General features: G+C 49.8%; 6 protein-coding genes across 6 annotated transcripts; 4 read left to right on the plus strand and 2 right to left on the minus strand.

Annotated features, from left to right (window-relative positions):
* Window positions 1-2,106: 2,106 nt before the first annotated feature.
* Window positions 2,107-4,602, plus strand: Aspvir_001187 (uncharacterized protein; the record flags this gene model as incomplete). The annotated part of the gene is made up of 1 exon (XM_043266315.1): window positions 2,107-4,602. The coding sequence occupies one exon, from the start codon at window positions 2,107-2,109 to the stop codon at window positions 4,600-4,602; it is 2,496 nt and encodes an 831-aa protein (XP_043122250.1).
* Window positions 4,603-7,810: 3,208 nt separating this feature from the next.
* On the minus strand, window positions 7,811-9,095 carry Aspvir_001188 (HNH endonuclease signature motif containing protein; the record flags this gene model as incomplete). The annotated part of the gene is made up of 4 exons (XM_043266316.1): window positions 7,811-8,110; window positions 8,159-8,320; window positions 8,372-8,664; window positions 8,753-9,095. 4 exons carry the CDS (start codon window positions 9,093-9,095, stop codon window positions 7,811-7,813), a joined length of 1,098 nt encoding a protein of 365 aa, XP_043122251.1.
* Window positions 9,096-10,589: 1,494 nt separating this feature from the next.
* Window positions 10,590-13,226, plus strand: Aspvir_001189 (uncharacterized protein; the record flags this gene model as incomplete). Its single annotated transcript, XM_043266317.1, has 4 exons — window positions 10,590-10,778; window positions 10,884-11,103; window positions 11,161-12,698; window positions 12,750-13,226. 4 exons carry the CDS (start codon window positions 10,590-10,592, stop codon window positions 13,224-13,226), a joined length of 2,424 nt encoding a protein of 807 aa, XP_043122252.1.
* Window positions 13,227-13,631: 405 nt separating this feature from the next.
* On the plus strand, window positions 13,632-14,187 carry Aspvir_001190 (mRNA splicing protein SMD1; the record flags this gene model as incomplete). Its single annotated transcript, XM_043266318.1, has 3 exons — window positions 13,632-13,645; window positions 13,726-13,775; window positions 13,877-14,187. The coding sequence occupies 3 exons, from the start codon at window positions 13,632-13,634 to the stop codon at window positions 14,185-14,187; spliced, it is 375 nt and encodes a 124-aa protein (XP_043122253.1).
* Window positions 14,188-14,699: 512 nt separating this feature from the next.
* Window positions 14,700-15,497, minus strand: Aspvir_001191 (S-adenosylmethionine-dependent methyltransferase; the record flags this gene model as incomplete). The annotated part of the gene is made up of 1 exon (XM_043266319.1): window positions 14,700-15,497. The coding sequence occupies one exon, from the start codon at window positions 15,495-15,497 to the stop codon at window positions 14,700-14,702; it is 798 nt and encodes a 265-aa protein (XP_043122254.1).
* Window positions 15,498-15,888: 391 nt separating this feature from the next.
* Window positions 15,889-16,411, plus strand: Aspvir_001192 (succinate dehydrogenase assembly factor 3; the record flags this gene model as incomplete). The annotated part of the gene is made up of 3 exons (XM_043266320.1): window positions 15,889-16,107; window positions 16,169-16,268; window positions 16,341-16,411. The coding sequence occupies 3 exons, from the start codon at window positions 15,889-15,891 to the stop codon at window positions 16,409-16,411; spliced, it is 390 nt and encodes a 129-aa protein (XP_043122255.1).
* Between the last annotated feature and the right edge of the window lie 452 nt (window positions 16,412-16,863).

Below are 16,863 nucleotides of genomic sequence, written 5' to 3' on the forward strand. Positions count from 1 at the left end.
GCCCCGTCCCAGGCCATCCGTTTCGGATCTTACAAGTCTGACTCATGACAGATTATGGCTGGCACAATCGGTCGTACCACCCTTTGCAATCACATTCAGTAGGCGTCGATCAGCAGCTATACCCGCCTCCGCCGACGCTTCCGCCTGCTGGTTTTGCAGTCGGGTACAATCCCCAACAGAGCTCGCAAAGCCACTATCACCCAGCTTCCTCTTCACATTATCTCTCACAACCAAATCTTGCACATGATCGACAATGGCTTAGAAGGCAAGCTGACCCTATGTATCCGTGTCAGGCTAGGCATGAATCGCTAACCATGCTCATAGTTCTGCTCTACCAAACACCTTTCCTCCGCTTTCGGGGAGCCCTCCAGCGCTTCCAGATCATACATATGCTTCATCGTAAGCTGCTCTGACGAATTGCAAGTAGTGGAATGATTTACTGACTTTGTTAGTCCACCATACATGCTCCAGCAATCAAATTACATCCTGAGCCAAAGTCCCTTACTTCCGTAGGTATCCCTCAACATCAGCTTTCAACTGGCGGTCAACTGACTGAGCTATCTTTGTTGCAGGCCACATCCGAACCCATTGTCCGTTAGTTCTCCAGCCCACATTGTGGCGCCCGCAGAGTCGTTATATTCGTCTCCCGAATCCGTCCCTGCATCCTCAGACGTGGATCGCCAAGTACGAGTAATCAGCTCACGGCCAAAGCCACAGTGTTGGGACCATGGGTGCAATGGTCGTGAGTTCTCGACCTTCAGCAATCTACTCCGTCATCAAAGAGAGAAATCGGGTGTGGTTGCAAAGGCAGAATGCCCGAGCTGTGGTGCTGTCTTTACTCGCACAACAGCCCGAAATATCCACGTTGCTCAGGGAAAGTGCAAAAGTGGAAGAGAGTCATCGGCAGATTGATATTTAATAGCCCAGCGTTTAGTACCTCTTTATATATATGATACCAATCCAAGGTCACAGCCGACCGCATGGTGACCTCAAAATCAAGTCCTCCCAACGCATCGAAGATCAAATGACTGCAGGCACTCAAAGTTCTTTTTTCTTTACCTCACAGCAGGTATCTCCTGGAATCAGACACAGGAAGCATGAAAGCTCATAATCATCATTCATCAATTTGAATTTAGGGAAAATTTCAGTTGGGAATTTAGGTTAGCGATGAGCCTGTATCACTACATTGAGGAAGGGTACTCGGTCCACAGTCTGGTTTAAAATAGCTTTGAAAACAAGCAGCAGTAATTGTCAGGTCATATTTAAAGGAACTTCATGCTGAGTAGAACAATTCAAGAAACCCCCAGAGTCTATACCTTAACCTGTATGTTAGTCCAGAAAATCAAGCTCGATGCACGTGGTGCTTACCTCACCAATCACGTGATCTGGTCGTGTCATAAGTGGACAAATTGGATGGAATCATGACTAGGCCGATTATCAGCATGTCAAGCACTTGTGACTCATTCTGTCCCATCACGATGTCGTCCGCTTTGTAGCTCAATTCTCAAATTGCCATTGATTTGCCTCCTTCCCAGCTGCTCACCAAAAGGACTCTTGCCTCTTCATTCTCGTGGCTGTCTTGAGCCTACGGTTTTATTCTCTCGATCGCATTATTCTTGATTCGCAAGATGACTTTATTAATACAGAAACTCCTCGGCATATGTGAAAAACACTTCGCTCATCGACACGTAGTTAACCTCTTGAATGTGCGCATATTGCAACTACGACTGATACGAATATAAAGCTCCTTTTCCTTTTGTGTTGTTCAAGGCCAAATCTTTCGGAGACGGTTATCTCTTTTCTTGTTTTGCTCACTCAACGCGGGTCAAAACAAGTGTGTGGATCATGGCATCTATTTTCACCTATGACCCGGACCCTCCAAGGGTTTCCTCGCCTTAGTCGACGTCGGGGTCGTCTACTCCCCAGCTTACGGCGAGTGGGAATCGTGGCCTGACGATCCGGACGCGTTCTGGCACGGAATTGGACCGTGCGGATCCAGACTTTCTATCTGACTATGGGATCACGAAACTGGAGCCGGAACCACAAGAGGGACCCACTGAGTACAAGCTGCATCTACTTTTGCGGCCCCGTCGCCTCTACAATTCCATGACGACTGGTCATGTGGTTGGCGGTTCGTATCATTCTCGTGCAAGCTTGTCCACCTCGGGACCGACGCCGTCCAGCTACGAGTCGAACTTGAGATCGGCTCAGGTTCGCTCAACGCAGAGCCGCCAGCAACGCCTGCAACAATTAACGACTCAACTGCTGTGGCGCCTGCAACAGTCGTCACCGTTTCATTCGTCTACAACTTCCAACCTTGTGTTGCCCGTTCTTCCGGAGGCAACTCCTCAGCTTGGTACCCCGCAGAAACCGGCTCGTTTAATTCCTGGCTTGGAGGAGAGTCAGGGGGCTTTGTATGAGATTGGCGTGGCCGACGATGGGACCTTCGTTGGACTAACGCAGGATGAGCTAGACGAGAGTTTGACCAATCTGCAGGTCATGGCGGCCAGTTTGGGTTGCAAGGTCGAGATTCTTCGCAGAGTCATCGTCGGCAAATGTGAATGGGCCGAATGGCCGGAAGACACAAGTGCTGAAGCAGCCGATACTGGCAGAGTCCATACAGAAAGCCTCTGGGTTGCTGAGGCCCTGGTCAGTCCCGATTTGGAGTACTACGGCTTGATATCGCATCGTGACGAATTCGATGGGGAGACTACCTCGTGCGATACCCAAACGAGATCTATCCGCGAGGACAACCATTCCACAACCGAACAGATTCGGATCTCAATTACTGGCCCGAGTGCAGCCGGCAAGTCATCTCTGTTGGGTACTCTGACATCATCTATACTCGACAATGGACGAGGGGCAAGTCGATTGAGCCTTCTCAAACATCGCCACGAGATTTCGTCCGGAATCACTAGCTCTGTTGCCCAGGAACTTATAGGCTATGCGACTGGAGAGTCAACTAATGATCCTGTTGACGTGATCAACTATGCGGCCGGAAATGTTGCAGCTTGGGACGACATTCATGCCACGGCGAAGGATAGTCGTCTGGCATTTGTGTCAGATCTCCCTGGCTCTGTACGCTACCTCAAGTCTACTTTGAGAGGATTAATCAGTTGGGCACCTCACTACGTGTTGCTCTGTATCCCGGCCAACTGTGACGAAGAAATGGTCCCGGAATCTGTTGGTGGCACTGCAGAACAGATAGCAGAAATCAATCTGGCTCTGTCACACTTGGATCTCTGCATCAAGTTGGGGATACCCACCGTGGTAGTGATCACCAAGATGGATGTTGCATCTCGAGCAGGCCTGCGGGGCAATCTCACGAAAGTCTTGTCAGCGCTGAAGCTGGCGGGCAAAAAGCCGGCTATGTTGCCTGTGCAATCCGCAACCGGTGAACAGGACGTGGACCTCCAACACATCTGCTGGACTGATGCAGATGAAGTCAAGAAAGTCATTGATGCAGCGAATAATGACTGGTCATCGACAGTTCCCATCGTTCTCACGAGCGCTGTCAGCGGTACAGGCGTAGGAAAGCTGCATGCCTTTCTCCGATATCTTCCTATCCCTCAAAGGCCGTCTTTAAGGAGCATCGTTCTAGACGAGACACCGTCAGATACGGATATTCCCGCTAATTTGTTCGACATCGATGAAGTGTTTACCATTCCCCCATCCAAAGTCTACTCTACGTCGATGGAGCAGAACGCAAGGGAGAATCAGGGCGTTGTTCTATGTGGATTGGTTCGTCACGGGTCTATCTCGGTTGGAGACGAACTCTTGGTTGGACCGCTACTGGTCAATCCACAGGCCGAGCCTGAGAATCTCTTGTCAGCCCCAAGAAGTCAATCAGGGCGAAGCAGACCGCCATCGGAGTTTTCTACGTCTTTTTCACAAGGATTCCTGTCCGGAAAAGCGACTTTCCCCGCTCAAGCAATCTGGCAACGCGTGCGAGTCGTTAGTGTTCGGAACCTCCGGTTACCGGTGCGAACTCTCATTCAAGATCAAGTCGGCACGATCGGTATTGAGCTCCTTCCAACCCAAAACGAGCAAACCCCGCGTTTGGGAAAGGTACGAAAAGGGGCCGTCCTAGCCGACTTTGCGCCCAGCGGTTCGCCCGCAAAACCCTCGCTTTTCCACACTGGATTTGTTGCTAGCTTCCCCGCCAGCGAGTTCACGTCGTCCGTGTCTCCGCCTCTACTGCTAGGTGGCAACGCTATTGCGTATGTTTCCAATATTCGCGCTACGGTGAAGGTGACTTGTGTTACTCTTGCGGAGGATGAGATTATCTCTTCTCCCCCATCGCCTACGGAACCGGACTTCTTCAGCTTTGACAGTGATGTCGTTGATCGTGGGAAGGGTCATGCATCAGAAGTGAATAATGTGGTCAATTCGGCCAAGAATACAAGTCATGGGGATGTCAAAATCTCATTCTCCTTTGTTACGTCGGTTGAATGGGTTGAGGTCGGCTCTCGTGTACTTGTTGTACCTGGGACTACTACAGCGTTGTCCCCTGCGCAAGGCTTCGCACCACCTTTAGGGCTTGGGGGCTTTGTCGGCAGAGTCTGCAATGTCGTATCTTCGGAACTACAGGAGAGTAAATGAAACTCGGGCAGGCTAGATTCCAATTGTTCTTATTTGTTTATGTTGTGTTTATTTTCTTTATTTTGTCTGTTATTTCTGACGGAGTTGAATTCTCAGCTTGTTGCTTTACCCCATAGTATCCTTGGTATTGGCATCTGCGCTCTAGGTCAGTAGTGGCATATGTGTAAGCTAGCCTAATTACCCCAGGCTCATTAAGTCATGGCTAACTAAGGCAGTTCAGGAACGGTACACCTGGTCTCCCCATTCACTAAGTTGGGCACCTACAGTAACTCCATTCACTCCACCTCATCTAAACAAGATTTTGAGCATTTCATTCACCAAAACAGCTTCCTTCTCAACCTTATGATCATTTCTCTGCTTGTGGGCAGACATTGTAGTCTACTCCCCTATCCAACTTGACATTACCTGTCGGCTGATAAGCTGTAACCCTTGAGAACATCTCTCTGCAAAGGCTGGCAGCACTTATACTTGTCTTACAAATAGAGAACCGTTGAAAGGGGCAATATCCGTTGGCCCTCGTCGCTCTATCGGTCGTCTATCTCCCGTAGTATCAGACCTGGAAGATCCTCGTTCCAACGAATCCACTCCCAAACCGGAGTCCGTTGTTTCAACTTTGAGGGCACTATCTGAATCCCCAGACAGGGTAGATCTCCACGCGCGGCTTTGTCCTTGTTGGTGGAAGCCCAGCACGTCAAGGTCATAAGAAGCTGTTTTCTGTGAGTCCCTTCTACGGACTATGGTCTACTCTCCTACAATCAATTGCGATCTACTAGTACGATCTGCAGTCGGCCCCATGTCTAATATCATACAATGAATTCTTCAGAAATGGCCTCTCGATGTACGCACTTCCAGAGAGAAGTTGTCAAGATATACGCCTCGACACCAGCTTTATTGACAATCTACCATTCAAAAGCGAAAGAGTCATCAATAAGTTTATCACCATCAGTGATGATGACGACCTGTATGATCTGGCTCATCATCTTGAACTGCTGTCCTCATCCCAGTATGTATCTTTATTCCATCTGATACTATACAATATCCCTATTGTGACTGATACTCTTTCTATCTAACAGTGAGGGCACAAGGTGGGAAGACACCACAAGTCACCACATTGCCCTTGTCAGAAACGGATATTACAAGAGATAATGTGGTGTCTGAAATGACAGAGTCTAGCTCAAGCTCTAGAAACGACCAAGAGTGGCTGAAGATAACCTACTGCTGCCATGTTAAACAACACTGTTAGTGTCAGTAACGCACCCCTCACTGCAACATTTACCGCGAAAGATGCTCCAATGCTTGTTAGCATTAGACTTAGTTGCGCTGCTGCCTTAGCTGTGTTATTTGTGTGCATGTACTGGTGTGTAATGCACATCAATAGATGTTGCTCAACGTCGCATGTCCTCCCTTTCCCTCACGACGGAACCCAGGAACAGTATGAGGTTTGGTCCTTAGCTTTCAACGAGCCCAGACGGCACCCAAAAATACGAAAGAACATTTGCGGCCAATATCCTCTACGACGCGAAGAAGATGCTAAATCAGATCAAATTCTGTAAGTCAACATTGAATATGTCAGATACGTTTCATAATCAGCTGGCTGACTCCTGGGTTGTTTCTAAGGGACCACTCGTCGGAAGCCTAAAATCGAAGATCTTCCTGGCACCCTGGAGGACACGCCAAGCTCTAGCAAACGCTGGCAAGACTGAACACTCGCGCTCCAAGGCCGCTAGGGAAAATGTAAGTCATGTCCGAGACGAAGGGAAAGCTGGCACCGAAGGTGCCTACATGCAGTTGAACATGGATGGGCAAGTCCCGCGGCTCTATCACAAACTGTGATATGGCTTGACAGCTAACAACAATAAGCTAACTTATACAGCTCTAAGACTTCGCGATTTAACGGCCGTCCAGCCGTGGCTGGCTCGGATCCAAGAATTAGGTCTTGATCCGACTTTGGGGGTGAGTTGGGGCCATTCCCAGCTCTTAGTGCTAGGGCATCTTGGACAGACTGGTGCGGTGAGCACTATTAAGACAAGGTTAGTCTCTATCCCCGGTCCAGCATTGTTAAGGACTTTCTAAATAAGTACTTTAGGCGAAAAAAATCAGTGTTGGGAAACACTGTACCTTTTGTTTCCCAGCATTAAGGAAGCCATTAAACCAACTAGTTATTACCCTGGCAAATGCAATGACGATGGTGTCTCCCCTTCATCGCAACTTTGGTAATCTCAAGATCACATTCATACCAACTGTATGTGTTTCACCACATCATAGAATTATTATATGCTTACTTGACCAGGATACGGAGAACACGTATAGGGTAAAAACATACCGAAAGTTCTCAAGTTGAGCCAACACCTGCCTTCCCGCAATGAGATGGCTCGACTGAAGAACTCTCGAGATCCTTATGCCAGAAGAAGCGAGAAATCTCTGGGCTGGAGTCGCCTCAATTCGTCCCGACACCACTCCCATGCCTCGCATCGTGATAGAAAGCGGATGGAGCGAATCCTGGCCGCGATTGCAAGCGGATAAAAATCTATGGCTTAATGGGACCAATGACGGCGAGCGACTCGTCACCTTCACCAAGCACGCTGAATATGAACTACCTAGTTGGGTCCTCCTTGAGACACATGCTGCGATTGCAGAAATTCTTCATGCCTCAGGACAAACTGAGCAGATTGGTGAAATCCCATATGTGGGAGGAAATCCGCTGGCTCGCAGCTGATGCGAACACGAATGTGCAGAGACTTCTCTCACTAGTATATGCACCTTAGGGGCTATACACAGTCACCCCAGATCAGACCGTGCAGCTTCTGAAATTGGGGCGTCGCATGGGTGCTCCAAACCTCTTGACCTTGTCAGCATCCAGGTTGGAATTTGGCATGGACTAGATGCCTAATCAACTTGAAACAAGTTGTTAAAATATTGCACCACTATGGTTAGGCGCTTGAGGGCCGAGGGCAATCAATACCTACTGCTATATGGATGTATATATGACTATTGACAGATGAGTACATTGTCCGGACACCCTTTTAGCCTAGTGGTATCATAGTTCTATACAAGTACTACGTGAGAATCTGTGCAGGCACCAGCATAATAAGAAACAGGCACATGCAGTAAGGGATTACTGCACCTAATATACTTGCATGTTAAGCAAACATAGCTTTGGGCGGGAACACGCTGGGCAGAGGACTGTAGGACAAGGGAGTAATGGCCCCTAATGGACATGTACTAATGAGAGCAGGCTCTGAAGATCCGTACTGCCGTCCGACGCCAGACAACGAATTGCATCCCAATCATGTAGAAGTTCTTCGATTTGCTCACCCTGCCCGGAGGCATGGAGAATCTCAGCAATCGCTGCATGTGTGGCAAGGAGGACCCGACTTGGTAGCTCATAGTTTGCATGCTGATTAAAGGTGACAAGCCGGTCGCCATCCTCATTTGGGGGAGGCATTTGTTGGAATAGGTAACTCGAGAACCTGCTGTGTGTCTTAATCTTATAAGTATTCTCTCGATCCTGATGAAGTAAGCATTTAATAATTATATGATTTGGCGAAACACATACTGTTGGTATGAATGCGATCTTGAGATTACCGAAGTTGCGATGAAGGGGAGACAGTAATGTCAGGGCATTTTCTGCGCTATTCACATCAGATGGTTTAAGAACACTGTAAACATCAGGAAATAAAAGGTAAATAGTCTCCCAGGACTGTGCAATGGCTTTCTCCTAAAGTACTTATTTAGAAAGTCCTTAACTGTACTAGGGATAGAAACTAACCTCGTCGGCATCTTCCCATTTTCCCATAGAAAATGGGATTATATGGGCTAGCTCGGTTTCCCCGATGTGCGTGCCTCGTTGACCCGGTGGGCATCTCTGCTCAGCGTGATCATCCCATATACCAGTAACCACGCACCGGTAGCCATCCCGTTTCAGGCACAGCCACTTCAGGGGCTGTTGATCCTTTCGCGAGCTAGACTCAGTCATTTCTGATGCGACGTCGTCTCTGTTGATATCTGTATCAGAGAAGGGTGATTCTGTTACTTGTGGTGTTTTACCCCCTCGCGCTCTGACTGTTAGATAGAAAGAAATATTAGCCACAATATGGTAGGCACGAAAAAAGGAACATTGTATAGTAAAATATGGAATGAAGATACATACAGGGAATCAGCACGGCCGTCTTCAAATGTGTTGCGAGCTCATGAAGTTTGTCGTCTCCATTGGAGACAACAAACTTCACGACTATGCGTTTGCCGCCCGGCGGCAAATGGTCAATAAAACTCTGGAGTATCCGGACCGTCTGATCTTTTCGATCCCGAGGGATATATGCTGAGAGTTTCGCATGGTACAACCTTGCTTCAAGAGCAGGATCAGTCAAGTCGGGGGACTCCGAAAGTGCTCTTAGGGTAGAAACAACAGAGTCAGGTTCAGGAGTGGGGTGATCTTCCATCGATAACGCTGAAGAGATAGGACTGTCAGAATCAGGAGCGTCGACGTTCGCCATTTTCAGGCTCGAGATTGTAGGTATGATCGACAGAACGTGGCTATTCGAGACGATACGAAGGGAAATAGTTCCAGATGCGGAATATTGAAATTCTCGTTCGTTGCCAACTGATTATTGTCGTTACAGGGAGAGGATTTCCAGAGTAGTTGTACCGACTGTCTAAGTCGAGAAGGGAGGAAGAGAATTGCAGAACACATCTGAGAGGAAAATAAAACACAACTGAGAGTTGAATGGCATCACAGATCATTCACAGTACGATAGTCGTAACCGAGTGGCCTCAGGCAGTAAGGCTAGCTTACCCTGGACCTGCACGTGCCGCTACTGACTTAGCGGAGACGTCAATACCTAAAGACCATTTTAGAGTCCTTGCAGAAGAGCTAACTGATGAAGAGACTGGCTTTCTATCTGTAGGTCAAATAGGTATTTGACAAGCATGAAGTGAAACTCCTTGTCAGCTACAGAAGCATGTTTTTCCATTCGCATTTTTAGAGTTATGAGGCAAAGTAGCAAGCTGAGAATTCAACTCTGACAGCAGACAAGGAGTGAACCTATGCTAATAGGCCATTTCCTCCCGCAATAGCTATACCTGACTTCTCGTCTCTGCCTGGTGGATGCTTCGTCTACTTATTAGTCCAAGCGAACGGTCGCTGAAGTGTTTGGCCTATTAGCATAGGTTCACTCCTCTGCTCCTTAGATGCCATTCCTTTTAATGTCCATTTGACAGTTTTGATGTATAGATACCTAGGAATATTATGTTTTCCAACATCTCAAGTCATGTTACTATATAATCATAGCTATATATATCATTTTTAGGAGTGTGGATATGGAGTGGTTGAAGAGGTTATTCTTGAGCTGATTACCTCTATCTATCGCTTGATTTAGTGGGGCATAAGAAAATGGGTTGACATACAACTGTAGGTGGCACGTGCGGGTCTGGGGTAAAGCCTAAGGCCCACTAAGTCACGACTGGCTGAGGCAGCCTTAGTGCCTTAGCAACACTAGTGGCACAGCTGGTCTCACTCCACCTCATCTAAACAACCTAGCTCTCCAGCTATTCCTCCACTTGAACAGCTTCCTTTGCAACCTTATGTGGAACGCATCACTTCTCTGTTTGCGGGGAGACCTTTCCAGTCTCCTCCCCTATCCAACAAGTGAAACTTGACAACGAACGCACTACTACCCTACCAACCTGCCACCAGTCCCTGCGGCTGGTAGATCCCGTGTTGTCCTACGGTTCCTTTACCCTGCGTGTTCCCACCAAAGCCTTATTTGTTATTCCAGGGCTTCTGGTCTCTGCCTGGTGGATGCTCGATCTACATCAGCGCAAGAGAACGGTCGCGGATTACTACCACGAGCCTGGGCAGTGCTCATTAGATAAGAATGGACAAGGATATAGAATCACCGTCAGACGAAACAGAGCTTATACCCGAGGCCATGACTGCAGTACAACCGGGATATCACTCCCAGGGGAAGAATGCATCTTGCGAAGCCATCATGTCGCTAGCTGACAATCTTGCACAAGTTGTTTCCTTGGGACAAACGGCATCAGAGAACGTCAATCATGATGGGAATGCCGTTAGGACGGCGAAGCGTTCTACTAGGGAGGTTTTGGTGGCACCCACGAAGAAGCCTCTTCATTTACTGGATTTGCCCATGGATGTCCTCCAGGACATCATAAAAGAGGTAAGCTAGCTTTTGATCAGTTGGGTCCTGACCACTGCAGCCTTCGACCCGGTTGATCATCGTCTCTTAGTCCCGTATTAATCAAAAACCTCCTACGTTCTACAGGTGACTCACACGAACGATCTAACATCACTCGCTCTGACGTGTTCTGCCCTCCATGCTTTGGCGATTCCCCAAATGTACTCTCGATTCGATATAGTATGGCCCGACACTCTATCGTCTTCGGATCATCCTGCTGGAGTTGACGCTCTCTCGTACGGCCTCGCAACGCTGGTGATGGGAGAAGACTTGTTCCACGAGACTCCGTCCGCAGGCCGTTCACCTTGTCAGCATTGCGGTTGCGACGGTCGGCATGGGCAGATACCTAATCAACGTCAAACAGTTAGTATGCGGGAATCTGCGCAGGCACCTACGCAACAAAGAACAATGTGGCACATGCGGCGGGGGAATTATTACGCCCAATACACTCGCAAGTTCTCCGTGGGAAATGGCCCTTTGGCATGGGTCCAGGAATACGCTGTGACCAAGGAGACAGGCAAGATGCTCGGGACACTGGTTGCCCTGGCCGTGGCTCGCATGGTGAATTTGGAAACATTTATCTGGGATATGCCGACGGGTGTCGTGAGGGATGTATGGATGGCCCTTTCGTCCTTGGCTAACCGCCCTGGGCGTGACTGCCGCCTGGAACGCGTCTGGGTTCGCTGGCATGATAACACTGAAAATGCAATGCGCCCCACGTCAGGTTTACTTCCATCCGCCTCGGTGTCACCTTTGGTCCGATATTCGCATGTTGAATATCCTTCTTTATCGATACTGCCGCCTCTGAAAAGCCTCAGTGTGCTCGACATCGATGAACCGTCCTATCTGGAAGAAATGGCCGTACTCATTGATCGCTCTCGAGATCGTCTGACTGAGCTGCGAATTGGGATATCCTCAAGAGTATACCAGTGCGATTGGCTGAAACCTCGAAGTGCCCCTTCTGCGCAGGAGGATGCATCCGACGATCTCGCACATAATTGGCCTAAGGCTGGCGGTGTGCTGGAAATTCTCTCAGGAAAGTGGCAAGATTATCTCGGTCACAGGGAGACCTCTGTACAGCCTTCCCCGATTAAGAAAGGCAGCGAGCAGGAGGCACCCCTTTTTACCGGGGAGCAAGTGATGTCGCACAACGAGTTGATTGAAACAATCTCTGATGGCGATAGTACTAGTTCAGAGTCCCACTCACCGAATCATCTGACGGGGAATAAGGTCGCTGCTTCAACTACAAGACGGGCTGTCCCTGAGAGGTCGGACAAGCTGCCCTCGGCATCTTGCTACAGCACATCTCGTACAGAAACGGCATCTGACCGAATTCTGAGGCTAGAGATTCTTGAATTGGAGCGCGTTTTCATATGCATTCCTGTGATTCTACAAGTCATTGACTGGACACGAGTCACCACATTGACTATTCTTCGCTGTGACGGGCATGAAAAGCTTTGGAGGGCGCTCCGTCGACAATATGCCCCTTCGGCTTTTCGAAACACTCCAAATTATGCGAAGAATCAGGATGATCAGGCTTCTCAGTCTGAGTATCCTCTAAGGATAAAGCACATTCATACGGACTCTGTCTCCCCTTACCTATTGCTATTCATCAAGGACGCCATCGCCCGTAACACACTGGAAACCATCTTTCTGCACGAGGCCCCCCTGTATGACTCTATTGTCCATATTGAGGCAATCTACAGGAATATCATACGGGCCCACCGCCTGAGTCTGAAAAAGATCTTGATCGACAGCACCGAGCGGTCGCCCAACGGAACTGAGGTGGGCACCAGTCGTTGGCGCAAGTGGATGTTCACACGTAGAATGATCTCTTTCATTACCAGCGGGCGCATGTCAAAGCTGCGTGAGCTGTCCATGACAATCAATTCCAAGGACTGGGTAAGTTCCAATCCACGTGGTGCTCAAAGCAGTCCGCTGATAGTCTTTTAGCACTATTTCCTTCAACGACTTCCCTACATCCCTCATCTCCGTGCTCTTCACATCCCGCACATTGCCAATCCTGTTCATCGGAGCCCCAAAGAATTGGGGTTGCAGATCTTGGATATCGTGACTATCCGACCAGAGGTTGGGATCGGCTACATTGGAATTCAATCCAAGTGCTATGAGATCGTCGAGAGCAAGCACGGCGACAAGGATGATGACCTAGATGATACAGACGATAACCACAGCGAAGGGTTTGTTCCAGGGGGCGGACCGTGGCCAGCGTCCGACATGAATGAGAGCGAGGATGAAGACGGGATGGACAGCGTCATGGAGTCCAGCTCCGAGCTGTCCGACTACGGGACTTCATCTGATGACGAATCCAGCTCTGACTGTACACGATCACGGACGACGTTCAGGCTCAGAGAAATCTTGTTTTATGATGATAAAATTGCCATATTTAAAGCGAGACACGGTGTTCTGTAGGGTTGTTTCGGAGAATGTTGACATTGGCGTTGGACTGGCTGGTTTTTTTCTTGTACGAGATACCATTTAGTGATGAGTCGAGATCAATATGATTGAGTACTGCATACTTTTCGTATTTGGACGGTATGTTACCTCTCGAGAGGTAGCCATCTAGAAATGCATGTTAAGCTTTGTGGACAATTTGAGGATATCGAGATCACGTGCTCTAGAGCTTCGCCGTTCCTCGCAGGATCAGCTTTGAGCCGCGATCACTTTTGGGACATCAATTCGCAAGAGACTTGGCAGAGACACCTGCCACTGTTCCTGGTCCACTTTTCATTTACCTGGCCTGTTTCAACTACAGTTATTTCTTCACAGTTTTCGGTCAAAAGGAATCCGTATATTCGCACATTAATATCGGTCAACATGAAGCTCGTTCGGTGAGTACATTGCAGTTGAATCGGAGTCTCGACGAGAGCACTCGCTACCCGAAGAGGAACTGACATTTGGCTTTTCCTAGGTTTTTGATGAAATGTGCCAATGAAACGGTGACGGTTGAACTGAAGAATGGTTGGTCCTCCTCGTGGCCTGGCGATTGGACTCCAGCCGGTGTTCACGGCCACACCGTGACTTGACATTCGCGCGACTGACGCATACTCTGTATTAAACAGGCACAATCCTCCACGGCACCATCACCGCCGTCTCTCCTCAGATGAACACCGCTCTGCGCACCGTCAAGATGACACCCAAGGGCCGCGATCTTATCTCCCTAGACACGATCAACATCCGCGGCTCCACGATCCGGCACTTCATTCTCCCCGACAGCTTGCCTCTCGATACCCTCCTCGTGGACGACCAGCCGAAGCCCAAGAACAAGGCGCGCAAGGAGACGGATCGGGGCCGCGGTCCCCGTGGTGGTGGTGGTGGAGGACGGGGCGGTAGAGGCCGGGGACGGGGCCGGGGACGGGGTCGTGGTTTCTAGACGGTCACTATGGCTAGGTTCTTTTTCCGTCTATGGCTTCGGGAGTTTACTTGTTTTTCCTTCTTGTTTGAGATATGTTTGGGTGATATCGTGATGTGTTTTTCTCTTCTTTATGCTCTTGTGATGATGGGCGAAGAAAAGCAATAATCTACGACTTTTTCGTTGAGCTTCTTGGTTGAGGGGGAGACGGCCCAGCAAGCGGAGTGGTGGCCATGGATCCAAGGGCAGATACGGGTGACTTCCTGTGAAATGCTCTTGTGAGCAGTTTTACAAAGATGTCCGTGAAGACCGGCGAGAGTGCTCATCCGGGCAATTGGCAGCGATGCCAATCTGGTCGACGAAGTCAATGGACAAAGTTCAGACGAATAGATCGCGGTGCAAGAGTCCCGGCATGTCATGGAAGGTACGGCAGTACCTCACTACCTGTACCTACATCTATTCAATTGACATTGAATCAAAATCTTGGAGGGCGCTCGGCCCAGTATGCATGTCGTAATTGGGTATATAACGCACTATTGAGAAACATCCCTCCATATCCTCACAATCACCAACTTCTCCCACCCAGCCTGCGTCCCACTATTCCCAACCGACTCGGCCTTCCAACCCCCTCCCCACCCCCGTATCCTCTCCTTGACCTCCTCCGGCCGGTTCTGCGCACAGAGCAGCACATACGCTACCCCGCGCTCGGGATGCAACACGCCCGGAACCGCCTCAAGCAACCGATTCGTCGTCTCCATCCCATCCATGCCCCCGGCATACGTCAACGACAGGTAGTACGAGTCCCGCTCGAACTTGGCCGACTTCGACAGCGGCTCCGCGGCGGCCTCGGCCTCGGCCTCGTGCTCCGTCAACAAGGGCAGACGCGGCAGTTCCTCCGTCGGCACGTACGGCGGGTTGAAGAGGAGGACGTCGACGGAGCCCAGGCGCAAGGGGCTGCAGAGATCGCCCAGCACCGAGGCGATATGTGCAGATTTCAAGGCTGCGGCTGCTTGCCGCTCTTGGATGGCTGTTTGGACTGTTGTGCGGGTGGCGAGGCAGGCGTTGCGGTTCACGTCTGTGCCGATGGTGAGGATGTCGCGCCGGCCGAAGATCTCGTGGGAGTTGGCGGCGACGAAGGCGAGGACGACGCCGGAGCCGGTGCCGACTTCGACGACTAGCGGGGTGGTGGTGGTGTTGGTGCTATTGAAGCGCTCGGAGAGCCATTGTGATTCGGACGCGGAGGAGAGCGTGTCGAGGAAGAGGTAGGAGTCTTCGGAGGGTTCGTAGATGGTGTCGAAGGAGACGTGGTCTGTCGATGGGGTGGGGAGCATTTTATGCAGCCTTGCAGTTTAGCATCGATATCGATAGTGAAGCTATCGGCCCGAAAGGTTCGAAGCTTGAAGCTTTCAATTGTCAATTGGCGGCGTGGTTGTCAGGCTACAATGCTCTTGAATATAGCCCCGGACCCAATTAACATTAACAACCTGATCACAGTCAGCGCTCTTCAATTCCAAGCATGCTTCGTCTCCAGCAAAACTTACCTGCATGGACAATGGAAAAGGTTCAACGGTAACCGCTGCGGAATGCCGACACTATGATTCGCCATCTCCTCGCCGCCTTCCGGGATGCATCTCCAAGCGCGGCAGTATCATCCTCATTATCATCATAGTCCTCAATCCACACGATTTATCCCCTCAGTCACTCCCCTCAGCCAACTACACCATGCGTCTCTTCCACCGATTACTAATGGCCACGCCCTCAACAATGGGCTCCAAATCCAGCCTCAGCGAAGCCCTCGCCCTCCTCCCCCCACTCCAACTCTACCGCCGCATCCTCCGCGTCCACCGCCGCAAGCTCGATCCGGAGATGCGCATCCTGGGCGACTCCTACGTGAAGAGCGAGTTCCGCGCACACAAGAACGTCGAGAACCCGCTGCATATTGTACGTTCTCCCTTTTTTTTCCTCAAGTCAGCAGGTCAAGTGAAGATGCTAAGACGGGCAGATCGGCTTCTTGACGGAGTGGCAGCTGTATGCGCAGAAGCTGGAGGGTGATGCGTGGGTCGGGGAGAAGCTGGATAAGTCGAAGTTGGAGAAAATGAGTGGTGGGTTCTGCATCTACAATCCTATATTTTGGGTCCGGGGGTATACTGATGTCTCTCTTTTTGTGTCTGTAGATCAGCAGCTCGGACAGCTGTATGAGCTCATGCAGGCGATCAAGAATCCGGATGGGGAGGGGAAGGAGTGATGAGTGTGATACCATGATTTCCCTTCATCGGCTAGAGCATGCAGGATGGAGGTGGACGGTTGGTCTAGCGGCGTACGGTCGAGATGAAGAACGATCGGTAACGACCTATGAGGATCAGATAATCCTCAGTGTATATTATCATGCATCGGCACAAAATGGCTTGCTATGGGGTGGATGGCATTTCTCTCATTTTCACGGCGTTGATGTATATGTATATATTTAGCTTGCATTGGTTCGGCGGTATTAGATTTCATATGCATGCAGCCGGCTCTCGGGATCACAAGCACTAGCATGATCATCAATATGCAATTGAGCTTCGATTAGCTTCGGTTTACAATCTTCAGCTAAATTTCTCAGTAGTATGGAGTTCTCCGTATAGTCTGTGTATATCAATGACTCAACTTACGACTCACGCCCTGCCATCTACAAGCAATGACTAATCACGTTGACCA

The sequence above is a fragment of the Aspergillus viridinutans genome (assembly GCF_018404265.1).
Source record: "Aspergillus viridinutans IFM 47045 DNA, scaffold_1, whole genome shotgun sequence".
In the NCBI taxonomy this organism is placed as follows: domain Eukaryota; kingdom Fungi; phylum Ascomycota; class Eurotiomycetes; order Eurotiales; family Aspergillaceae; genus Aspergillus; species Aspergillus viridinutans.